Source organism: Amblyomma maculatum, chromosome 11 (assembly GCF_055883805.1).
Source record: "Amblyomma maculatum isolate TAMU_Amacu chromosome 11, ASM5588380v1, whole genome shotgun sequence".
NCBI lineage: Eukaryota > Metazoa > Arthropoda > Arachnida > Ixodida > Ixodidae > Amblyomma > Amblyomma maculatum.
Window position 1 is genome coordinate 135781085 of NC_139354.1, and position 26764 is coordinate 135807848.

General features: G+C 46.1%; 1 protein-coding gene across 5 annotated transcripts in view; it reads left to right on the forward strand.

Moving 5' to 3' along the window:
* Positions 1-26764, forward strand: part of LOC146175033 (uncharacterized) — a 92146-nt gene that overhangs the window by 29626 nt on the left and 35756 nt on the right. For 2 of the 5 annotated variants that reach the window (XM_084584367.1, XM_084584368.1), the window contains exon 5: positions 17969-18105. The exons of the other annotated variants lie outside the window; for them this stretch is intronic. In XM_084584367.1, coding sequence (XP_084440493.1) covers positions 17969-18105 — 137 coding nt within the window. The remainder of the gene's footprint in view (positions 1-17968; positions 18106-26764) is intronic. 5 annotated transcript variants of the gene reach the window in all.

Sequence of the window (26764 nt, forward strand, 5' to 3'; positions counted from 1 at the left end):
TAGGCGACGTGCGCTGCGTTGTCCTGTGCGGAGCGTGTTTCACAGCACGAAATTTTGACATTTATGTTTTCATCTGTATGTGGATGACAATATCGCATTAATGGCTCCCGTCTACCGTTCCTTTTTCGATTTGCATCTGATTGCACAGTTTTCCGTTAATCAATGCTCCCTTATCACATACATTATCATCGCACAAATGCCTTGAAACGTATATATTTATAGTCGTAGGCTACCAGATTATGTCACACAAAGATGCCACAAATGAAGAGTCGGTGATTGCACTGAAGCAACTCTTTATTGTGCTGACGTGCGCCCGCAAAATATCTAAACAACTCGGCGATGGCAATAGAAACAAACGTGCTCGTCGATCGTCGAATAAAGAATGTCCGTCACACTCTTCAACACTCAATCTAAAGGCTGCTAAGAACAATCTAGGTAACGTCGCAAAACAGCTACTACAGCCACAACGCAAGTGATCGGAATCTTCGAGACAGATCTCAGCTCATTTTTCACGACAAAGAAAATGATAACGCGTCGTATCGCGACAACGAGCATGAACAAACACGGGATACAGAATTGATACGCGTCCCAGGATCAGAGTGATAAGCCCGCTTGCCGGGGGCTGTTAAAAAAAAACAAAGTTTTGAAGGTTTCGCGGAATTACTGCCCGTTCAAAAAACATCGTCTCGATGTTCTAAAATAAAGCAACTTAAATGGAAGCATTACAAAGTTTAAACACAACGAATTCTTTAACGCGCGTAATAAGGCTTCAGTCGAACACATGCACGATTTCTGGGCGTGCGCATCGCCGTTGTGATGCTAACCTTCCGTCGGGAATGACTTCATAGTCCAGTGGGCCGATGCGGCGAATGATTTTGAATGGCCCAAAGTATCGAAGCAACAATTTTCACTTAGTCCGCGACGGCGAATTGGTGTCCAAACCCACACATAGTCTCCTTGATTGTACTCTGCATAAGTTGTATCTTCGGCTGTCGGTGCGCTGTTGGTCTTTAAAACGGACCCGTGCGAATCGTCGGGCTTCCTCTGCACACTGAATGTAAGCGGCCACGTCAACATTGTCCTCGTTGGCTACGTGCGGCAGCATTGCGTCGAGCGTCGTCGTGGCCTCCCTGCCGTCCACAAGCTTGAACGGGGTCGCTCTGGTCGTCTCCTGGACTGGACTGCCGTGTTATACGCGAAGATCACGTACGGCAAGATGGCGTCCCAGGTCTTGTGTTCAGCATCGACGTACATGGCGATGATGTCCGCGATCGGTTTGTTCAGGCGCTCCGTAAGGCCATTTGTCTGGGGATGGTGTCGGGGTGGGGTGCCGTGTCGCAAAACAATTTGTTAGACAAAAATTATGGCGACTTCTGCCAGTACCATTTGGTAGCGGCGTAATGGGTAAGGTACGATAATCCACTTGTTACCTATAGACGAAGCAGGAAAGGAGCCGAGGAGATCCATCCCAATTTGTTGAAAGGGCAGGCCTGCGGGCAGAATCGGGTTTAGTAGTTGTATGGGTCTGATAGGCGGCGTCTTGAGTCGTTGGCACTCACGACATATCTTCACGTTCTGGGCAACTTCGGCAGGCAGTCGTGGCCAGTAGTACTTCTCCTGGATCGACGCAACCTGCGTACAAATCCGAGATGGCCTGCTATGGGCTCATCATGCAACGCCTGCAGAAATTCCTGCCGGAGGTTTTTAGGCACTACAAGAAGTTGCGCAGTCCTGTTGGGTACGAAGTTCTTCACGAGAAGGCCATTGCTTAACGCGAATGAAGATAAATGTCGCCTGAAAACACCAGGAGGGGAAGCGGTCTTTCGAAGTAATCGGCTAGCGCGTTAAGCTCAGGGTCTGATCGCGGTTGCTCTGCGAAACTGCTGGCGCTTACCGCTCCCAAAAAGGTGTCGTCGTCATTGTCCTTCGGGGGAGCGTCGGCGGGAGCGCGTGATAGCAGTCTGCGTCAGAATGCTTCCGGCACGACTTATAGACTACAGTCAAGTCAAATTCTTGAAATCGTAGGCTCCATCTGGCAAGGCGGCCGGAAGGATCTTTCAAATTAGCAAGCCAGCAGAGCGCGGCATGGTCGCTTACCACCTAGCATGTTCGGCCGTATAGGTACGGACGAAACTTAGAAGTCGCCCAGATGAGCGCCAGGCACTCCTTCTCGGTCGTCGAGTAATTGACTTCGGCTTTTGTGAGGGACCAGCTAGCGTAGGCGATTACTTTCTCCTGTCCGGCACTGTTCTGGACGAGAACGGCTCCTAGGCCCACGCTGCTCGCGTCGGTGTGAATTTCGGTCTCGGCGTTTTCATCAAAGTGGCCAAGTACAGGAGGGCACTGGAGGCAGCGCTTGAGTTTGTCAAAGGCTTCTTCTCGCGGCGCTTCCCATTTAGAAGGTACGTCAGCCTTTGTACGCTGCGTCAACGGTTCGGCGATGTGCGACACGTTTCTGACAAATCGTCGATAATAAGCGCACAAACCAAGGAATCGACGCACAGCTTTCTTGTCTACAGGCGGTGTGAATTGTGTGATTTGCTGCTGTTTTCTCCGTGTCTGGGGAACACTATCCTTAATAACGATGTGACCTAGGAACCTCAGTTCTTCGTAGACCAAGTGGCACTTCTCTGCTTTAAGCGTTAGTCCCGATGACTTGATGGCTTTCAGCACCATCTGCAGACGTTTTAGGCGGTCTTCAAATCTTGTCGAGAAGAAACCAACGTCGTCCAAATATACCAAACGAATTTGCCTCTTCAAGCCTGCCATAACTGTGTCCGTTGCTCGTTGAAACATGGCTGGTGCGGAGCAGAGGCCAAATGGCATCACCAAGCCAGCCGCGGCCACCAGATGTCACGTGGTGTTGACCAGGGTCGATGACACAAATGAAGAGTCCGTGATTCCACTGAAGATACTCTTTATTGGGCTGACTTAGGCCGCAGAAGAACTAAGCAACTCGGTGGCGGCGATAGCAACAAACGTGCTCGTCGATCATCGAACAAAGAATAACCGTCACACTCGTCAACGCTCAATTTAATGGCTGCTCGAAATTACCTAGATAACGTCGCAAACTGCTACTAGCACAACCTGGATCATTGTAGAAACATACGCAAGTGATCGGAATCTTCGAGACAGATCTCGGCGCATCGTACGCGACAAATAAAATGATAACGCGTTGTATCGCGACAACCTGTATGAACAAACACGGGATACAGAATTGATACGCGTGCCAGAATCACAGTGACAAGGCCGGGGGCTGTTAAAAAACTGCAAATACAGTTTTGAAAGTTTCGTAGCCATTATATATATATATATATATATATATATATATATATATATATATAACATATATATAGATATATATGTTTATATATAGGGAGGAGGTTGAAGCTCGAATGGGCCCGGTAGGGCATAAACTTAAAGTAGGTGACACACGGTGGAAAAAACAATACTTTATTCCGACGTTTCGGCCGGGGTCCGGCTTTCGACATTCCCACATTCTTTGACAAAGGCCGGACTCCGGCCGAAACGTTGAAATAAAGTATTGTTTTTTCCACCGTGTGTCACCTACTTTAAGTTTATATATATATATATATATATATATATATATATATATATATATATATATATATATATATATATATATATATATATATTCATTGGGTTTTAGTGGGCCAGTTTACTGTATAAAGTAGAGCGTTACGAGAGACGCGACACTTCGTTTTTACAGTTTATTTTATCGACAGCTTCAGGAATGGTATTCCCTTCATCAGGGCAAGTTTACACTATGTATGTACATATATATATATATATATATATATATATATATATATATATATATATATATATATATATATATATATATAACGCTAGAACCCAAGCTTGTGAAGCCAGTTTAACAGTGCTGTTAGAGGAACTAGAGGGTATGAAATGGGATGTCATAGGACGTAGTGAGGTTAGGAGGCCGAATGAGGTGTATATTATACTGAAGGATGGGCACGTACTGTGTTATCGAGATTTACCGGAGAGGCGGAAACTAGGAGTAGGTTTCCTGTCAATAAGTATATAGCGGGTAATATAGACGAATTCTATAGTATTAATGAGAGGGGGCAGACATCGTAATTAGGCTTATAAGCAGTATAAACTGAAGATTGTACAGGCCTATACACCTACATGTAGTTATGATGACCAGGCAGTTGAAAGCATCTACGAAGATGTAGAATCGGCACTGCGAAACTTAAGACGCAGTATACTGTACTAATGGGAGACTTCAATGCCAAGGTAGGGAAAAAGCAGGGAGGAAACCAGGCAGTAGGTGACTATGGCATTGGCTCTAGGAATAGCAGGGGAAGTTACTAGTTGAGTTTGCAGAGCGCAATAACTTAAGGATCATGAATACCTTCTTCAGTAAACGGAAGAACCGGAAATGGACATGGAAAACTCCTAACGAGGAGACTAAAAATGAAATTGACTTCATACTGTGGTCAACGCCCGCCATTATGCAAGATGTAGAGGTAATCGGGAAAGTGCGATGCAGTGACCAGAGGATGGTGAGGTCCCGAACTAGCCTACATCGGAAGAAGGAACGCAATAGATTAGTAGGAAATAAACCCATCAACGAATTAGCGGTGAGGGGGAGGGTAGAATAGTTCAGGATCTCGCCAGAGAATAGATATTCAGCTCTAACCGAGGATGGCGACATTACTCTAGAAGCAATGAACAATAATTTCAGAGATATCATTACTGAGTGCGCGGTAGAAATAGTCGGTATGATAGTTAGGAAGAGACCGGTAAGCTGTCTAAGGAGACGAAATATTTGACTAAGAAACACCAGTGCATGAAAGCTATCCAATCTAACAGACAAGATACAATTGGCTGAGATATCAAAGCTAATCAATAAGCTGAAGGTGGCCGATATAAGGGAGTATAATATGGAGAAAATTTAGCATGCTGTAAAGAACGGGGGTAACCTTAAAGCGGTAAAAAAGAAATTGGGCATAGGCAAAAACCAGATGTATGCTATAAGAGAGAAGGCGGGCAATGCCATCACGAATATGGACAACATAGTTAAAGTAGCCGAGGAGTTCTGTATACATCTCTACAGTAGCCAAAGTAGTCAGGACCGTAGTGAGATTGGCCGTAAGGGAAAAACAGTCAGGCGTTTCACCAGTGACGAAGGACGAGGTGACGAACGCATTAGAAACTATGAAAAGGGGCAAATCAACTGGAGAGGGTCAGATAACTACAGATTTGTTGAAGTACGGGGGGATATCGTGGTAGTAAAACTGGCCACCCTCAATACGCAGTGCCTGGCGTCATCGACGGTACCGGAACCATGGAAGAATGCAAATATTATCCTCATTGATAAGAAAGGGGACTCTAAGGACCTTAAATATTACAGACCAATCAGCTTACTGGCTGTTACGTGTAAGTAATTTAGTAAGGTAATCGGTAATGGAACCAGGACAACCTTAGAATGCAATCAAGCAAATGATCAAGCAGGTCTTCGGAAACGGTACTCTACTATCGATCATGTCCATACCATTAATCAGGTGATACAAAAATGCTCGTATTATAACCAGCGCTTATACATAGCATTCATTCGTTCCGAAAAAGCATTTGACTCAGTTGAAACCTCGGCGGTGATTCAGGTATTACGAAATCAGTGGGTAGACGAGCCGTACGTGAAAGTGCTGGAAGATATATACTGTGGCTGCACAGCAACCATAGTTCTCAAAAAAGGAAGTAATATAATTTCATTAAATAAAGGAGTTAGGCAAGGAGACACAATCTCCCCAGTACTGCTCACAGCTTGCTTAGAGGAAGTATTCAGAGACTTGGAATGGGAGCAGTGAGGGATAAGGGTAGATGGAGAATACGTCAGTAATCTGCGATTTGCTGATGACATTGGCTTGCAAAGTAACTGCAAATAATGATTGTTGACCGAGACAGGAAAAGTAAAACGGTAGGCTTTAAAATCAGTATGCAGAGGACTAAGGTAATGTTCAAAAGCCTCGGGAAGGAACAGCAGTTTACATTAGGTAGCGAAATACTGGAAGTAGTAGGCGAATATGTCTGCTTAGGACAGGTAGTAACCGCAGATTCGGACCATGAAAAAGAAATAGCAAGAAGAATAAGATTTGGATGGAGCGCATTTGGCAAGCACTCGCAGAATATGACTAGCAGCTTACCGGCATCGCTCAAGAGGAAAGTATACAACAGTTGCATCTTGCCTGTACTCACCTATGGGGCTGAAACGTGGAGGCTAACCAAAAGAGTTCTACTTAAGTTGAGGACGACCCGGAGGACTATGCAACGAAAAATAGTAGCGGTAACATTAGATAGAAAGCGTGCAGAGTGGGTCAGAGAAATAACTCAAGTTACCGACATTCTAGTGGAAATTAAGAAGAAGAAATGGATATGGGCAGGACATGTAGTGCGAATCCAGGATAACCGATGGTCGCTGAGGGTAACAAACTGGATTCCAAGGGAAGGAAAGCGTAGCAGGGGGCGACAGAATGTTAGGTGGGAGGATGAGGTTAAGAAGTTCGCAGGGGTCAAGTGGATGCAGCTAGCACAGAACCGGGTTAATTGGAGAAATATGGGAGAGGCCTTCGCCCTGCAGTGGGTATAGTCAGGCTGATGATGATGATGACGATGATATTAATATAATACTGATGACGGTGACCATCTAATAATAAACCAAAAATAAAGAATGTAACACTCATGCTGTCACACATACGTCATGATGCAGATTACAACTGGTTTAAAATACCAAAATAACAATAGCAAATAACAAGAAGAATAACACACGGTGGCGCGACATTATCGAGAATCCTACGGAGTCCATGCATGCGCAATCGTGTGTCACCAATCATCGAAATATTAAACATATGAAGGTATGTGGCTAAACTAGGGACAATATGGTGGTCGCGTTAGCTGCATAATAAAAGAAGTGATAAACAATGAGTGATAACGATGACAATGACCTGCCTGCTGATCCTTTTCGAAGTTTTATTTATATAGACACCTTAATTAGCTTTCTTACGCTGTAGTTAATACCCGACGACATATCCTTATATTTGTGAAGTAAACTGATTCTCCGACTTAACGGCTTCAGTGTGATCAAAATTTAGATTCCAATATCTGATAAGTATTTAATGAAAGTAATGACTCTAATTGATTACATCATAAATCCAGAATCCTACCTTTCCCGCATATATAAACTTTAAGAATTTTATTGCTTCGCACTTCATTTATATATTTCCTTATAATTGAATCTGACAATATTCTGTCACCAATTTACTTCTATCCAAAATAAATGTTGCGATATATTTATCACCGCATTATCTACTACTTTTGGCGGCAAGTTGACGTATGCATCTCAATGAGAACTTTGGGGAATAGGTTTTGATATTTTTTTCATCTTGGAAGAAGAAACTGATTTAGACCATTTTATATGCTGTTTAGTAACTTCAGACTCCATTTATATTTTGGTTTCATTAATTTTTGTGATGCATGGTTCAATTTGGTTCATAGCACTATTTAAGCTATTGTTAAATTCTTTTCAATTTGTTTAATTTTGCAGAAATTCTTGATGATTCGCATGGCTGAAAGGTGCTCGATAATGTTGACTAAGATTCAGGAGGCCACTTCTGGACAGCAGCTGTTTAAAATACTATAGATGAATGATTGGCATCAATTCACTAAGAAATTGACAGATAGAGAGAAATTCCGAACTAGCTCAAAATATTCCAATGATATTATGTTTCAAAACACTAACAGTGCATAATAAAGTAGGTGTCTCGCAAAGGAGCAAAGAAACAACCTAATCTACACACACACGTAAGGACCTAATCTCGTTACTACTCTAAGCAGTTGTAGGTGTGTATTGATTTAGTAATTATGGAAGATTATAGGACAAAGCTTGGCAAGTATAGAGCGTCTGCTACCGAGTGATTTTACATATATCCAGATTTCGTGTCTGTAAATTAGTTGCAAGGCGCTTCCGACATTGCAATTGCACAAGGGGGGGGGGGGGGCATAAGAGGTATCAAGTATGTAGAATTAATAAATACTGTCACGGTATTGGCGACTAGGGCTAGGTTATCAGAGCCGGTGCAGGTGGAATACGTCTGGTACGTCCTGCGAGTCCGGAGCCGATTCACTTCGTCCTTTTTCTCCGAGCGCCACTTCAACGTCTTTCGCTCCGTGCGCCCCCTGGCATTCCTCCCTCTTTAAGCGTGACGCACACGGCACACGTGCACACAGGTGGACAAAAGCAAACGAAAAAAAAAAGAAGTTTGCAGATGCCGTCTTTCAGTTACCGCGTAAAATACGGCTTCATGCGTAGGACATGAACTGTCCCTGGACGAGGTAGCCGACGGCCTCTCTGCTCTGGGCCATCTGGGAGCACCTCATAATTAACGTCGCTGAGGCGCCGCAAGATTTTATATGGTCCGAAGTAACGGAAAATCAGCTTTTCTGATAGGCCACGACGTCGAACAGGAGTCCACACCCACACCTGGTCCCCGGTGCTGTAGGAAGCTTGTTTGTGGCGGAGGTTGTACCGGCGTAAGTTCCTGTCCTGTTGCTGGGCGATGTGGACGCGTGCTAGTTGGTGTGCTTGCACAGCATCATGGGCAAAGTGTTCGGCGTCGGTAGAAAGTTCGGCATCTGTTTCGCAAGGGAGCATTGCGTCCAGCATTGTCCGAACCTCCCTGCCGTAAACTAGGCGAAACGGCGTGAAGCGTGTCGTCTCTTGGACTGCCGTATTGTACGCGAATGTCACATATTGTAGGATAGCATCCCAAGTCTTGTGCTGGGCGTCGACATACATCGCCAGCATGTCCGCAATGGTCTTATTAAGCCTTTCCGTCAGCCCGTTCGTCTGCGGATGGTAAGCAGTAGCTTTTCGACGCGCCGTACCGCTGAGAAGAAAAGCTTCGGCCATCACTTGTGAAGCAAAGGCAGTCCCTCTGTCAGTAATAATACAGGTCGGAGCACCGTGCCGCAGCATGATCTGGTGTACAAAGAAATGGGCAACTTCAGATGCTGTACCACTAGGTAACGCTTTGGTCTCGGCATATCGAGTCAGGTAGTCTGTGGCGATAATTATCCAGCGGTTGCCCCGGAACATCGAGGGAAAGGACCGAGAAGGTCCATGCCAACTTGATCAAACGGTGCGCGTGGTGGTATTATGGGCACAAGGAGGCCTGCAGGCTTTGATTCCGGAACCTTCCGACGCTGACATTGCCGACAGCTCTTAACATAGCGCTTGACAACAGTGGCAATGTTGGGCCAGTAGAATGTCTTTCGTGTTCTAGCAAGTGTGCGAGTATAGCCCAAGTGGCCAGAAGTTGGTTCATCGTGGCACGCGGAAAGGATTTCCTCTCGCAGAGCTGCGGGTACCACGCGGAGGTAGGTTCTCGATTCGGATCTAGAGCTGTGCTTATAGAGTACACCACTTCTCAGGCAGAAAGTTGATAGGCTCCGAGAAAAGCACTTAGGTATTGTGGGTGGCTGGCCTTCTAAATAATCGATCAGGGCTCCTAACTCTGGATCAGCACGCTGCTGATGAGACATATCTGAAGCATCAACAGCTCCGAGAAAACTGCCAGAGTCACCCTTGTGTGGGGAAGCGAGCTCGACGGGCGCACGAGAGAGCGCGTCAGCATCTTCATGCTTATGTCCGGACTTATAGACTATAGTGAGGTCAACCTCCTGTAGGCGAAGGCTCCATCGCGCCAGGCGGCCGCATGGGTCACGCAGGTTGGCAAGCCAACACAAGGAAAGGTGGTCAGTAACCACTTTAAATGGACGACCATAAAGGTAGGGGCGAAATTTTGCAGCAGCCCAAATAATGGCGAGGCATTCCTTCTCAGTAGTTGAATAGTTCATCTCGGCGGGATAAAGTACGGCTGGCATAGGCGACGACTCGTTCCACACCCTCTTGACGTTGCACGAGAACCGCCCCGAGGCCAATGTTACTGGCGTCAGTGTGGATTTCTGTCTCACCGTGCTCATCGAAATGGGCTAGAATAGGCGGCGATTGGAGACGGAGACGCAACTCGGTAAAAGCAGCTTCTTGCTCGTGACTCCAAACAAAAGGGGCGTCTCCCCGGGTGAGCCGAGTCAGCGGTTCAGCAAGATCAGCGAAGTTATCGATAAAACGGCGGTAATAACTGCACAAGCCGAGAAATCTGCGAACAGCTTTCTTGTCACGTGGAATCGGAAATTCCGCAACAGCAGTAAGCTTGTCAGGGTCAGGCTTCACGCCGGCAGCGCTTACGACATGACCGAGGAATTTAAGCTCTCGGTAACCAAAGTGACATTTCTGTGGCTTAAGTGTCAAGTTAGCGGATTGAAGGGCTTCAAGTACTGACCGCAGGCGCTGAAGATGTTGTGCAAACGATTCTGCGAAGAACACCACGTCATCTAGGTAGACTAGGCAACACTATTTAAGCCCGGCGAGGACAGTGTCCATCATCCGCTGAAATGTGGCCGGCGCGGAACAAAGTCCGAAAGGTAGAACTTTAAATTCGTAGAGTCCGTCAGGTGTGACAAAGGCCGTCTTTTCACGATCTCGCTCATCTACCTCAATCTGCCAGTAGCCACTTTTCAGATCGATTGACGAAAAGTACTTCGCACGCCGAAGGCGGTCGAGAGAGTCGTCAATCCGCGGCAAGGGGTAAACATCCTTCTTGGTTACGGCATTCAGCTTGCGGTAATCGACGCAAAAACGTAACGTGCCGTCTTTCTTATAACTAGAACGACTGGGGAAGACCATGGGCTATTCGAAGGCTAGATAACATCATCTTCGAGCATTTGTTTAACTTGTGACTTAATAACTTCGCGCTCAGTCGAAGAGACGCGGTAGGGGTGCTGGTGAATTGGGCGCACATCATCGAACGTCACTATCTGGTGCTTGGCAATGGGAGTCTGACGCACTTTTGATGATGATGCAAAACTCTCTGAATTCGAGTAACAATGAAAACAGCTGTTCACGCTGGCTCACCGATAGCTCTGAGCTAATGTCGAGGTTGTCGAGGGATGTGGGCGGTGGCACGGTTTCTGTGGACAAGCACTCGGAGACTTCAATTATGCGTTCCGCGAAAGCCACGGAAGTATTCCGAAAAAGGTGTCGATACTCGCGCGAAAAATTGGTAACAAGTACCCTGGACTGACCACCGTTAAGATGAATCAAATTGCGAGGCACGCAGACTCCCTGCGTCAACAGTAACGAGAGGTTAGTTTCGGCTATTGCATCACCATCGTGAAGTGCATTGCATTTGACATTAACGAAGGTGCTGGTTCGGGGTGGCAGCGTGACACTGTCCGCATAAACTCGAAGCACATTGAGTGGTCGCTGTGTACTACTGAGGGCCACTGCTTTCTCAGTAGAAAACGAGACCTTAAAATCCCGGAGGTCAATAACTGCGCCATATTCACGAAGAAAATCTACGCCCAGAATTAGGTCACGTGAGCAGCTTTCAGAACGAGGCAGCTTACCACAAATGTCGACTCTTGAATTTGAACACTGGCCGTCCACATGCCTAGAGGGGTAACCAGATGACCACCCGCAGTGCAAACGTGTGTGCCAGCCCACGGAGTCAAAACCTTCTTGAGAATCGCGGCAAACTGGCTGCTCAAAATAGAATAATCAGCGCCAGTATCCAACAAAGCTCGAACATGGCGGCCATCCAGTATTACTGGTATGTCCAACGACAGCTGCTCGCGAATATCAGGATTCTGAGTGTTTGAGTGCTCTGCGTCGGTGTACGCGGTATGCTTCACCTGCAATTCGTCGTTGTTGCAGGCGTGTTGTTGCGGTGTCCGTTCCACTGGCAATTCTTCATCATTGCGGGTGCGTTGTCGCGTCATCTGTTCCACCGGCAATTCGTCGTTGTTGCGGGTGCATTGTTGCGTCTTCTGTTTCACCGGCAAATCGTCGTTGTAGCGGGTGCGTTAGTGCATCGTCGGTTCCACCAGCAATTCGTCGTCGTTGCGGGTGCGTCGTGGTGGCGTCGAGGTAGCGTTATAATCGGCAACCGCGGACTTTTCCAATGTCGATTCGTAGTCTTTCCGTGTCCACGTCGATGGGGGGTCTCCCGCGCAGCGATGTCCAGCGAGCCTACCCCCGAATGTCGCTGGTTTCAGTTTTCCCGCTGGGGGCTGGGCAGTCGGCCCTGCGCTGCCCATGAGGACCTCGCAGCAGATGGCGAAGGGCGAGCCCTGGGCGACGGTGATCGAGATTGCCGCAGACGAGACGGAACACCACGGCGCTGGTCATTGACGAAGTCTTCAACGGCTCGGGGCCGTTCGCCGTAGTGAGGCCGCAGAGAATCGGCGGAAAAACCTTCGAGGCCCAGTCGACGCTAGGGGCAGCGCCGATAGACATGACCCGGTTCGCCGCAGTGAAAGCATAAAGGGCGTCGGTCGGGGGTACGCCACTCGTCTGCTTTCCGTCTAGATGGTCGGGAATCCGTTACGTACTGGATCACGGGGGCCGGTGTTGTTGGTGCAGCTATGTTAGCAGGCATAAGGATCGGCGGCTGGGGTGGAGAGTATTGTAGCTCCTCGGCGTATGTGGGACGCTGAGACTCAGGTGGCGTAAGAGGAGGAGCAGGGTGAGGTTCACCGCTTGGAACCGGAGGCCGGAGCGCTTGCTGCACTTCGGCGCGGACAATGCTCGCAATGGAGGTAGAAGCTAGTTGAGGTGCGCCATACAGCAGTCTGAGTTCGTAGCGCACAATCGAACGTACGAGCTCCCGTAGTGCCGATGCGTCCATGCCATGCGATGGTAACTCGGCAGAGACGGAGGTGGCGTGGACGGTACGATTCTGTGCCGAAGCTCGCTGCTGGAGCACTTTTTCTATCGTGGATGTTTCCGCAAGGAATTCTGCGACAGTTTTAGGTGGGCTGCGCACCAGGCCAGCAAAAAGCTGCTCTTTAACGCCAAGCATGAGGTAGCGCAGCTTTTTGTCCTCGGACATTGTAGGGTCTGCCCTCTTGAAGAGGCGTGTCATGTCTTCGATATATGCCGCGACAGTTTGGTTAGGCATTTGAACTCGAGATTGGAGAGCGCGTTCGGCCCATTCGCTGCGATCTGAGCTACCGTAAGTAACCGCAAGATGACGCTTGAACTCACTCCAGGAAGACAGCTGGTCTTCATGGTTCTCGCCCCATGTCCGAGCGCCATCTTCAAGGCTGAAGTAGACGTTGCGAAGCCGGGCGGCGTCATCCCAGAGGTTGAAGGCAGCTACCCTTTCGTAGTGCTGCAACCAGTCGTCGACGTCTTCATAGGTGTCCCCGTGAAAGGTCTTTGGGACGCGGGGGTTTGAAACGTCACGTAAGTAGGGGCCGCTCCAGGCATTGCGACGACGTCGTGGCTGCCGTTAGTCATAGCCGATGGGGAAAACTCAGGTGGTAGGCCTCGTTGCATGCGGCTGGTGCGGTGAAAAGCCGTTTCCTCGAATATATGACCAGCACTCCTGCTTAGCGGATGGGTACGGGACATCCGACCTGACCTCCACCAGATTTGTCACGGTTTGGCGACTAGGGCTAGGTTATCAGAGCCGGTGCAGATGGATACGTCTGGTACGTCCTGCGAGTCCGGAGCCGATTCACTTCGTCCTTTTTCTCCGAGCGCCACTTCAACGTCTTTCGCTCCGAGCGTCCCCTGGCAATATGCTCAACGTGAAGTAATTAAATATTCTCAAAGCATGTTTCTTGAGTTATCTCTGCCATCTTTTCAAGATGGCAAATTATAGGTTTAAATATAGTAAGTAAACTATACAATTTTTTTTTGGTAGTACACCACATCAAGTTACAATAGTATATTTGAGAATTAAACTATGCTTGATGTATTTGGGGCTTCGTGTTTTATAGATAGTATGTACCTTGTTTTATTACTCATTATTGTTCCCGCACAGCTCTATTTTAGACCTCTAGCTGAATAATATGTTTCCAAAGTACGTGTTACAAATTATAAGGCAATATTGATTATAGCTTATTGACTGGTTGATGAATGGACTGAAGAGTCGCTTCTTAAGAGAGGAAATTCACAGGAGTCTAAACATGTGTCAGAATCCGGGAAAGTACAATGAATAGTGCGCTTTGAAAAACCTCAATCACCTCCTTTCGGAAAAAAGTTTGCTCATCTGATTATATGCATTGCTATGTACTGAGGAATCACTTCTTCTATTGTCCCCGAAAGATGATGAGAGCATAACGCCAAGTTACCCTACATGCAATGAACAACAAATGACGTTTTTACACGCAATTCTTAGAACCTGCGACTGGGTGTGAAGTACTTGCAGTAACAGCATAGAAGTGGCTTGACAATACATACTATTTAGCATGATGAATAAACAGCGCTACCGATAAGGACGAAGGTCAAGAACAAAGAGGACGGGCGCTGACTCGCAACTGAAGTTTATTGGAAAATCAACACAGTATAAATATCCACGCAAAGCTGCACCAAACCACACAATAAAAAAAAACAAATCACGATGACCCAGCACACACACAGTGTTTAAGGAGCCCAACCACATTATCTGTTAAAGCTATAGAAGGTTCACTGCAACATTTTTCCCCTAATCGCATGATATGCCTGGCCTCAGTGATTTACTGGTTAATCCATGCCGGATGGGCATCCAAAATACCTGTCTCTGTTAGAAAAGGATGGCAGCTATCACACCCCTTACAATGTGCAACCAGATTAGATCCTCTACAAATCTCTAATGATCTCTCGTGCTCTCGTAACCGAACATTATTACGCCTGCCCGTTCGACCCACATCATTAGACATAATTAAAGATTGGTAGAGGATTTTATCTGGCTGCACAATGTACGGAGTGTGATGGCTGTCATCCTTTTCTAACACAGACAAGTATTTTGGATGCCAATCCGGCACAGAATAACCGTGAAATCATTGAGGCCAGGCATATCATGCGATTAGGTGAAAAATGTGTTAATGAACCGTCAATCGCTTTAACAGATAATGAGGCTGGGTTTCTTGAATGTGGTGTGTGTGCTGGGTCATCATGATTTGTTTTTTGTTTATTGTGTGGTTTGGTGCGGCTTGGCTTGGATATTTACACTCCGTCTATTTTTGATAAACTTCAGTTGCGAGCACGGTGCAAGATATATAGGTGGGGACACAGCGTACCGCGCCGGTTCCAGATAAAGTCCCCTAGTTAATCTAAGCCGTACGAGATGGATTCGCTCAGCGGCCTGTGACGTAGTGGGAGGCAATGCTTTTCTATGGTGAATACACGCTTTTTGAGAACCATTTTCTCGTAAACTGTGGCCGATGATGAGAGAAAAATATTTTTGTCGCGTTGTTTTTGTCTAGGTACATTAGTCAGCGCAGTTTTATCAATCTTTGGCTTCATGAATGCTTAAATCAAAGCGCAGAAGGCGAATAATGTTTTGCGCGGAATTTGAACCTGCTGCACTCATAAGCGGTGGCACTTTGACAACAAAGAATTAACCTTCGGTCGTTTCATTTGTTCTTTGACTTTGCATCTTTTGTTCGCCCATCAGTGTGCCCGCTCATCCTTAGTTTGCTCCTTACGTTATTCCTTCCGTAAATTAGAGGTCCCCTAACTGGATTCTTCCAGCTCCCACTGAATTCCCCCCCCCCCTCTCACTTCCTCTATACCATTATTTCTCTTACCTTCTGTTTTTCCTTTTCCTCATTCTTTTATCCTCAGGGTATTGGGTACAGTACAGAGGGGCAGAGAATTTCACAACAATGGAAAAAGAACACCGAGTATAATTCATTCCATACAAAACAATAGTGGTAAAATTACGGTTAACAGCTTTCTCGAATCTACGTTAGAGATCGGCGAACAGTAATGTGATGTGGTGCGCCAAAGCAGCATATAAATCAGTTGATGAACATAAATAGATAGATAGATCGTGCAGCCGTTCCTGCAGTCGGGTTTGGTGCAAATTTTGAAGACAGTTGAGCTTGCTTGAGGCAAAAAAGCCTTAAATCACGGCAGCATTTGTTCCGGTTTTCGTACACCTAACTCGTCCGTACTTATCTTCTCTTGCTTATTCGATTCTTCCGCTCAGTTTGCACGAAGCGGTACGGGGCGCTGTTGAAGTTCCTTCAATAAGTGGTTACAAATACCCTATGAATTTTTATATTTTTCTCCCATTCGCCCAACCGAACGCAGGATTCGCTTTCCCTGCTCTATTTACGCTATCCAAAGTGAGAAAACTGCTTCCCCGGCGCCTTCAATTGAATAACGATGACTGAATGGTTGAGTAATGTAGTACTCACTCCCCCAAATTTAAACATGAAATGCATCTTCAACCTTTTCTTCACTTCGTTGTTAGGAATAAATTACGTCAATAGTATTGACAAGCCAATAAATTATTCTGTACTTCATTTCTGCAGTGACGCAGTGGGCACGGCTTAAGAATAAAGTGCTCCGGTGATATGCTTCTGGCGACGACAGGGAAACAGTTCGGGCCACGCAAACGGCTCACGCAGGAGAAACGCGCCACGCGATATCAGCAGGCTGCTATCGCAACGGCGTCGTCGATGTATGTGTTTTTTTATTCCAGCGAAGATTCACCGCTACATCGACGCTGACGCTGCGATCAGCGGCCCGGTTCGGAGGAGCGTGGCTGGTACTTTATCTGGAAACTTGCGTCCAGTGTCTCGCCCGTGCTGTGTCCCAACCTAAATATTCTTACACCGTGGTTGCGAGTCAGCGCCCGTTTTGTTTGTTCTTGACCTTCGTCCTAGTCTGTAGCGCTGCTTATTCATCATGTCACCGTACCAAATCACCCAGATGTCTCTTCTATTATAGTATTTGGATATGGAAAATTTAATTTGTTCTGCGGGTTTGGAAAGCAGTATAACTGCGAATCAACCTACTTAATGATCTCGTAAGCTGAAACTTATGTTTTGAAGTGTAATCTGAAAATATTCATGTGTGTGTGTGCGTGCGTGTGTGTGTGTGTGTGTGTGTCTGTGTGTGTGTGTGTGTGTGTGTGTGTGTGTGTGTGTATTTGTGCGTACGCGTACGCGTACGTACGTGCGTACGTGCGTACGTGCGCTCATGCATGCATGCAAGCATGTATGCTGGCGTTGGCCAGTAGGCCAGGTACCTTATGCAAAGAAGCTGTGCGAGCTCTGTAGTTATCTTTAGTATCTAACAATGTTCACTACTCCAGTACCGGTAGCTGGGCAATGGTCGCGGATTGTAGAAAGTGGGAAAGAATGGCGGGACATCCTCCATGTATAGATGTGTTCAGGAAGCGACCCAGAAGGCGAGGGTAATAACCTACTAGATATCTGGTGTACACATAAGCTGGCCACTAAGAGGCGTAACATCCTCTCCGACCCTTGTTCACGTGCAAGGCATTTGCTGCTGCTCTAATTAGTCATCCTTTATTTTATTTCTCTAGCACCCCAAATATACTGTTCAGCGTGATGTATTATGTGAAAGGACAATATATAAAGCACCGCTTACCAGTGCTGCGCCTAAAGCGAGCTAATCTGATGTGAAGTGAAACTGTCCAAAATGCGATTCTGACCTAACGCTTACATCTGAACACAGATTTACTAGCTGTCAGCTCGCATTAAGTCCGCCATGTCATGTGGTCATGCGACTTCAGGCACCGACGACCGATCATTAGATGCAACACAGCGATTTCCGTGATTCCTCGCTCACAAAGGCCATTGCACTGACGAAACCACCGACAGTGCCAACACCATGATTTCCGGAGAATGTAGCCCTGAACGCTATCGTAATTTTGTAATAATATAGGGACGAATTATCCTACGACACCATAGCGCTGTAAGAAGTTATTTCTACAAAACTTCAGCTTTAAAGTGGTTAATTCATGAAACCTTTGGCGCAAAGCACATTTCATTGCACTCTCAAAGATTCCTTCCTTCAATGAAAGAATCCTTGTTCAGTTTTTGTTTCTTATCTTCACAGAAACTACTGCAAAAGAACCAAAAAAACATCCTCGGAGATTCATTGTTGAAACGTGCTTTGTCACCAACGATGAGTATAGAGAGTCATTTAATACAATTTTCGACCTTATCGAATATATCGCTACCTTGTTGAATGCGGTAAGCATTGCTGACTCCATTGTAAGAATAACATAGCAACGTGCTGCACACCCATATGTGCCAAGCACGCAAACTCTTATCATATACAAAATATCTACCTAGTCTCAGTACCAATACTTATGCCCAATAACTCAACGAAGGAACACATGGGATAATAAAATACCCGAGAACAGGCTGCTGTAAAAAAGGTTTATTCAACCTAGAAATTATTAGTCACATCGCATATTGAATATCTCCTTCGCCAATTTCTTCGAAAAATGTTTGCTCGATAAATAGTAAAGCTCAAATAAGTGTGGAGCGATTCATGAAATTCTCGTCTATTTTATAATTTGGGAAATGCTTCTAAAAGCCATTTGAACAAATATAGGACATGTTAGTCTGGAAACACGCAATACGTGATGGCCTGTAGAACAATTTATCTTCAATGTAGTGAAAGATAAAAATTAAGTTTGAGCCACGACCTTACGAGGTCACCGCCTTCGTGTGCATTACCTTTGCATTCCAACAGAGACAGCGGATTTTGCATTCCAACAGAGACAACGGATATAATGGCTGCTGGCAGTCTACACTACTATCGGAGCCTTTTCTATAACATCGTTAAAAGGAACAGCAAGCAACGCACTGGGCTCTTCGGCTGAGGCTAGGGGCTTAGTGGCCACGTAGTGGCCAGTAAATACGGAAATAATGCAATCATACAACATTCCTTTCTTTCACTTCTGCAAGTTCTCAAAGAGGGGACACTGGCTGCTCTGTATTTTTACAAAGTATAACTTGACTGTATAAGAAGAACACAGTATTCTTCCTGTTAGCTGAATATAAAATCTTTAACCTGACAAACGAATACAAGTGGCAAAACTAACAAATTTCATCAGCGGGGAGAAGGTGTATGGCTACAGGAAGTATAATATAAACGTAATTCAGAACGCTCAAACCGGGTAGAAGGCATGTAAGTATAGGAAGAAATCAGATGTATACTCTAAGAGACAAGCACGGTGATATCGCAACTGAGGTGGATAATAATTGTAGCTGAGGTGCTCTACGTAAATTTGTATTCTGGTCGCAGAAATCTGGGCCACTTAGAAGAGTAGTTACACATAGAGCAACTAACATAAGAAAACGAAGATCCTCATGTGCAATGCAAACAAAGAAAGCCGCTTGCGAGACTCACGCACCTGGGGATGCGTTAAAATGTATTCAAATAGGGAGACTATGCTAGAAAATCTGGCCAAATTCTACACGCAGTGCGTCATACTATTCAGCATCAACTAATCTCGCAGGAGTGTTAACATTATACGAATCGAATGAAAAGTTTGTGCGACAGACTTGAATAACGTTCATAATGATCACTTCACCGCTGCCGCATACAAGGTATTTGATTAAATATTGACTAATAATTTGAGAACGACAGTATATTGAGATTGCCAGACAGGCTTTTAGAAACGATACTCGACACTATACCTTATTTACAGGATCACTGATATGATGAGATAGTGGAACCGTATAAGCAATTCTATTCATATTCTATATTCGGCTAAGCCGAAAATGAATAGTCAAGCAGACCTTACAAGACTTGCTTTTACCAACACCGTTTACAAAAATTTTGGAGAATGGGATTCCGAACGCCAAAGCCAATTCCAAAGAAAGTAATAAAACTTAAAGAATATCAATCTTGAGGAGGAACTTATATAGTACCATTGACGTAGCGTTTACGTAGCAAGTTAAGACACCTGGATTGTAGGTACAAAACGTTTATTGTCGATATAGTAACAGTCTACAAGTTGTAAAATATTTTTATTTGATCTATATCGCCTAATCGTCGGAAGAAGCTCTCGAAGTAAGAAACGCCGCATTGGAGGACTCTGGGTAATGCCTACTAACAGTAGACTATCAGTTCCACTTCACCTACATAGTCCATGGGTGCCTCGAGTTTACCTCTATCAAAAACTCCAGCACCAGAGCCGGGATCGGACTTGAAGCTTCCGACTCGTTAGTTAAGCTTGTTTCTTGACTGCGCCAGCAGGTCACGGTGCTGATTACATTGACATGTTACATATTTCAAGGGACGAATTGCTAATCATGTTAAGAAACCCAAACAGGCAGATCACAGCCTGGAGTCTAAACCATAATATGTATGAATCCAAACGCAACCTTCGACTGTTTTGGAAGAATATCACCCCTTTGGATAGGTGCCGCGGCTGCTTTCGATAGAGGAGAAAAGCAGGGTGGCCATGTGTAGTGCGATATTTCAACTTTCGCCAAATCATTCATACCCAAAACAATTATTGATTGGAACCAGGTGCCTTCCACAATTGCAGCTGAAACGAATGCGACATCATTTCAGTAACTTCTATTGAAAAAATTTGCAGTTTTCTTCTACTTCCATTCTACTCGCCGTTATGAGCGCGAGTTATATTTTTTATTCAATTATTCGTTCGTGTCTCATCCTTCAAATCGTTCATTTTGTGCTTAGTTGTTCCATCACATTGTGATACTTGTTAACTATTCAATTATTGTTCATTTCTTGTTTTATTTTTGTTCTGTTGCTTATTTAAGATGCGCCTTCTGGTAAATTGATGTTTCAGTTTTTACCACCCCTATTTAATACCCTCATGACAAGGGCTTTTAGGGCGTTCTTGAAACAGAAAGAAAAAGGTGTATCTGTGCGCGTTAAAGAAACACAGGTGATCAAAATGTTCGGTGCCCCACTTTGGTGCCTCTCATAGCCTGAGTCACTTTGTCACTCACTGAGCCACTTTGAGTCTTATAAACAAAACGAAACTTGTCTCTAATGATGACTGACCTGATGTTAAGGAAATAAAATTATAATAGAGTACATAAATGTTAGGTGGGCAGACGGAATACAGAACTGCATACCCAGCAGTGCCTGGCGCCCAACAGAATTTATTTGAGGGCTTTCACTTATAGAGGGTAAGTACAGGCTGTAGATGATGACAAGAATTAAAGTATTACTCTCCTCAATGCCAATTTGACTAAAGTGACACCAATCTTTCTCAGGCAGTTATTTGCCTCAAAATAATTGCTCTACCATGAGTACTCAATACCCAATCGTATTCGACACTCTCTATATTCAGACTTAAACCATTTGAAGTGTTAGCCAATGACGATTGCTTGTTGGCACAGCCTAACCTGCTTTTTTCCTGCTACGCAAAGGTAGCCCTACGATACATTGACATGACGGAGCCGAAAATATGCTTCAAACTTACCCATATCTTTACCAACATGGTAAGTGTCTTCACAACTTCATAACTAATTGACCGTTGATTATCCGACATACACCTGAAGCCTTTATATTGCCGCGAGCTGTTCAAATGTTGATTTGTTCTTTTTCCACAGCCGCAGGTGTGCGGACTTATCATTGTGAATCTAGCGCGCGAATCCCTTCCGTCTTCTTGTCATGCTCGTTGTCGCGCGACGCGGTTTATCATTTTTTGTGTTGCGGCAGATGATTCGAGATGTATCTGGAAGGATTACAGCCACGCGCTTGTATCTATGCAATGTTCCTGGTTATGCTAGACACTATCCGCGGGTTTAACTAGATGTTTTTTCACCGCTTTTAAATTGAGCGTTGACGAGTGTAACTGATATTCTTTGTTTGACGACCGACGATCACAGTGGCTGTTATCTTTTGCCGCCGAGTTGTTTAGTTTTTGCGGGTGCAAGTCAGCCCAATAACAGTTCATTACAGCGCTATTACGCCTGCTTGCGCTTTTGGTGACTGCGACTTTGTCATTACTATGTTACATTCGGTGGACGTGCTGGGTAACGTACCCAGTACCTTTGCTACAGTACGGCGATCTGCTTTCCAACGAGATGGTCCATGCCCCCTCGACACGAACAAACCACTCCTTATCTATGCGCTTTGGCCCCCACCCGCCTACCCTAAGCTCGACCCTCAAGCCCCAGGAAATGCGGCGCCTAGAGGACATCGAAAAACCGCCCGACCTGTTTGCATTGTAGTGAAGCCGACAATATCCTTCGCCATTTCCTGTGCGGATGAATAGGCCTGCGAGATCTCGCTGTCGACGTTCCATGGCCCCACCCCAGTGAACGACCGCAAACAATTGAGAACTATCCACGCAGCGGAGAGTTTGGGCCATCAAGCTGTCGGTTCAGCTCCCCATTGCTGTACAGCGCCCGCTTTGCTCGCCAGGCCGCAACTATGATGACTCTGTGCGAGGAAGGTTCCCCGTAGGGAAAACTAAAGGTAGCAGCCTTTGGAGGCGAGATTCCTCAATGGCGAAAAACCGAAAACTCTCCGCCGAGAACGATGCGAGGTGACGATACCGCTTTCATGACGATGCATCCCACGAATACTACATCGACAGTCACGCGCCCAGGCTTTAAAGTGAAGTCTTCGCCCTCCCCAGCAAGCCCACAGACAGTTGATCCACACGAGATCAGCTCATGTTCGGCGTAAACCCAGCACTACCCCGGCGAGAACCAAGGCCAGAATCGCACCCTTCTTTAAATCTACAGCGAGTACTTTTTGTCACCTTCGAAGGTACGGCAAACTGTTCGCAAGACACCGCATTATGAAGGACAAACATGCCCGACCTCTGCACCAAAGCCCCTACCGTGTATCGCCGCGAGAACGTCAAGCCATCCGTGAGCAAGTCGATGCAATGCTTCGCGACGACATCATCCAGCCACCAGTCGTTCTGTTGATGAAAAAAGACAAGACACTGCGTTTCTGCTTCGATTATCACTGCCTGAAGAGCATAGTGGAGAGGGATGCTTATCGTCTCTCTCGCACTGACGAACACTGGACCGGATCTGAAACATAGGGTACTTCTCTTCTATGGAGTACTGGCTTACTGGTAAACTGAGGTTGATGAAAGAGACCACGGAAGACCTCGTTCATCACACCATACGGCCTCTTCGAGTTCAAATGACGCTGTTCGGCCAGTGCTCCGCACCGCGACGTTCCAGCGATTAATGTATGCCGTAATTTCTGGCTTGACGTGGAATATTTGTCCGGTGTACGTAGACGACGTCGTTGGTTTCTCTTCGACCTTTGAAGACCATCTGAAAAAGTTTCGCACAGTGCCCGACGCAATCTAGTCATCAGAGCTAACCCTGAAAGCTGCGCTTATGAGGAGCTGTTGTTTCTGGGCCGAATCATGAACAAAGTTGGTGTTCATCCTGACCTAAACGAAACAGCTGCGATCGATTAGTTTCCCCAGCCAGGTGATAAGAAAGCTGTGCGCCGATTCCTCTCACTGTGCGCCTGTAGTCAATGATTCGTCAAGAACATTTCGCGCCTCGCCAAACCTTTTAGCTGCTTACAATGGCAGACGTGCCATTTCAGTGGAACGCCCTCCAAGCAGAAGCATTCGAGAACTTAAAGCGGCGCAGAGTCAACACCTATACTTGGACGTTTTGATGAAACCGCGCAGGCTGAAATTCGTACTGACTCAAGCAGCGTGGGTCAATGCCCCATCCTCGTTCAGAGAAACGCCGAATTAGAAAAAGTTATCGTTTTGCTAGCACGTCCCTCTCCAAAGCCGAAACCAATTACTCGACGACTGAGAAGGAATACGTAGCGATCATCTGGGCTACGTCGAAATTCTGTCCTAACTTAAAAGGTCGGCCCTTCAAGATATCACCATACACTCTACTGGCTCGCCAATTTGAAAAAAAACCTTCGAGTCGTCTTGCACGCTAGAGCTTATGCCTCCAAGAATTTGAGGTCACGTGGTCTACAAGTCCGGTCACAACCATTCCGACGCCGATTGCTTGCTCCGGGCCCCTGTGGAGGGGCTTTCAAAAGACGACGACGATGCCTTCTTGGGACCGGAAAGTGCCAGCAGTTTTTCTCAAAAGCAACGCTCGGACCATTAATTGAAAGCTCTATCGAACTACGTAGAAGAAAAGATCCCTTCCGCTGTGTTCAGGCGTCAGTTGTTCTTCGCGCAGAACAATGATATCCTAGTGAAGAAGATCGTCGCACTCAACCAGACCATATATCTGCTTGTCTTGCCAAAGGAACTACGAAAGAAAATTTTGCAGGCTTCCCATGATGAGCCTATTGCAGGACAGCTCGGGATGGCCCGCACGCTGCATCGGATCCAAGCGAGGTATTACTGGCCGCGGTTACCTGCCGACGTTGCCCATTACGTGATAACGTGCCGGACGTGCCAGCGAGGCAAGACGCACCGATGAGACCAGCTGAACAACCACTCTCGGCCAAACCGTTTCAACAAATTGGGATCGATCTTCTTGGCCCTTTCGGACTTGATCTTCGGGTATCAAGTTGGTCATCGTGGGCACGGATTGCCTTACCCCCTCTGCTGGAGCAAGAGCTCTGCCTAATGCTACCACAGCAGAAGTAGCAAAGTTTTTCGTCGAGCGCATTCTCCTTCGACATGGCGCCCCCGAAGTGCTCATCACAAACAAGAGAACAGTGTTTACAGCGGAGCGCATTCAAGCTATCTTGAAGTACAGCCAGACAAGCCACTGGAGGACGACCGCCTACCACCCAAAGACGAATGGACTCACGAAACGTCTGAATACAATTTCTGGGCGAGCGACACGCACGCTCAGAAATTGTATATGCTGCTAGTCTACAGACATATTACGCGCGTTCAAGAATCCTTGGGTGTTTTTACTTTGTAATTATATTTCAGTTGCTTTGTTTATTTAAAAAACATCGAGACGATGTTTTTTTAAAGGGGAGTAATTCCGCGAACTACTCAAATGCTCATCATCATCAGCCTGACTAGGCCCACTGCAGGACGAAGGCCTCTTCGCCCTGTTTATTTCTTCTTTTTCGACACGCCGACACGCGGTTATATCATCGTGAACCCACGGCAGAATTGTACGACTTCTCGATGAATAGCTTGAGCGGTCCTGGATGGCTGCTTGAGAAAGTTTAGCACACGTGAACAACCGCAGTGTAGTTATGACACAAAGCGAAGTGGAGCGAAGAGTGGTATACTCTAATGCGTGCGGTTTTAACACAAAACACATTCAGGAAAATCAAACCATTTCTCAGGGCCCCGACACTTTACAGCTTTGCAGCTTTGGAAGAAAGGTATCCAACGTAGAACTTGTGGATATGTTGGTCTCCTTGGTGCGAATACATGGTTTCTTTAGAGCATATGACAAAAAGTTTACAATGGCTCTTTTCACAACTACGTACGACAGACACAAAAACAACGTCGAACAAGCAAGCAGGCATTTGGGGATTCATGTCTGAGATTACATGTCTGAGATTGCGGTGCTAGCAAAACAGAATAAGCAGCTGGTTCGTGAGATAATTGAAGCCGCTGAGATATCCTGACTGCGGCAACGATATGTAAGCAAACCGTTCGTACTGCTAACACAAAACAAAATTTAACTGCAAAATGTGCAATAATTTGCGTGAGTATTCAGAAGTGATCGTACCGCGCTCTCTGCAAGAGAAGTTTATGCGGCACTTGCATTTTAGATTATGACTGTGCTTAGATGTGCAAGTCACTTTTACGTGATATGTGCGGCGTAAGGAGGCAAGAAGTTGTCTGTTCTTTTCAAAATAAACGTTGTTTAAAGTCAGCGCTGTTGTCTGGTCTTTTAATCTTGTGCTCCCGTCCACGTTTTGCGCTATTACCTGAAGATACTTTCTGAAAAACGAGATGCACGTCGGCTACGTGATGGGTTGTGGAAGCATACTTGCATTAAAGAGGCGAAAATCACAGGTAACATCGGTGAGTTGCCGCAAGTCGGGTTAAGGCTTTTCTCGCACTTGTCCACACGTTGATCTGGAAGCCAGGGTAGTACGAAAGAGCTAGGAGTGTAGTGAAGATCATGGTAGGGAAGGAAGTAACGGCGCTTTTGAGATTGCTGAAACGTACCAAACCGATTCCGAGTATTGTGGCAGGCGACATCAGCACAGCGATTGCACCAGAAGCGTAAATGAAAAAAGGGTCGTCAAGAGGAAGCAATACGTCGATTGGCAGTAAAAGGCCGCGGTCGAAGATTAGAAAGGAGAGTATTCTGCGGTATCAAGGCTTGAGGATTTATAGCTGAATGGTGCGAAAGGTAAAGAAACGTCCGAGTCACAATGGGGTCGTAAGCAGACGTTGACAGCATGGCGGTCAGTGTGCGATACGGCGCTCAACGAAACCATTCGTTTCACTGAGCGCCTTATCATTCGTAAATGATAGGCCATTGGAAACTGCTGATGAGTATTGAATGAGTAGAGGCCATGAACCACTTGTGACTGGAAGCAGAGGCCGTGAACCGTGAGCTGTTGACAGAGCAAGCCATGCTTAATGACGACGTCATGCCTAAGAAAGCATGTAACGTAGATTAGCAAATGTCGGGGATAGCTGTGGTTAGAGCATACCAGGTCGTCTAATCACTCATAACGCTAATTTATCTGCTTCCTGAGGTAGGGAGAAGGCCAAAGTAGGTCGAGACCGACAAGAAAAAAAAAAGGGTCAGTAGGCACTGCGATTATTTTGCCGTGCCCACTAGACTCAGATGACGGTGTCCTCCGGAGCTGGCACAGCTCACAAACGGCGATGTACCGATGGACGGAGCACTAATGACAAGCCAGATAAACCGTTATCGCCCACTCCCGAAGGTCTATGACACTCCCGGCTGCCTTGATTTAGGTGCGTAATGAAATTGTGGAAGAGCAGTGCAGCGTTCATCA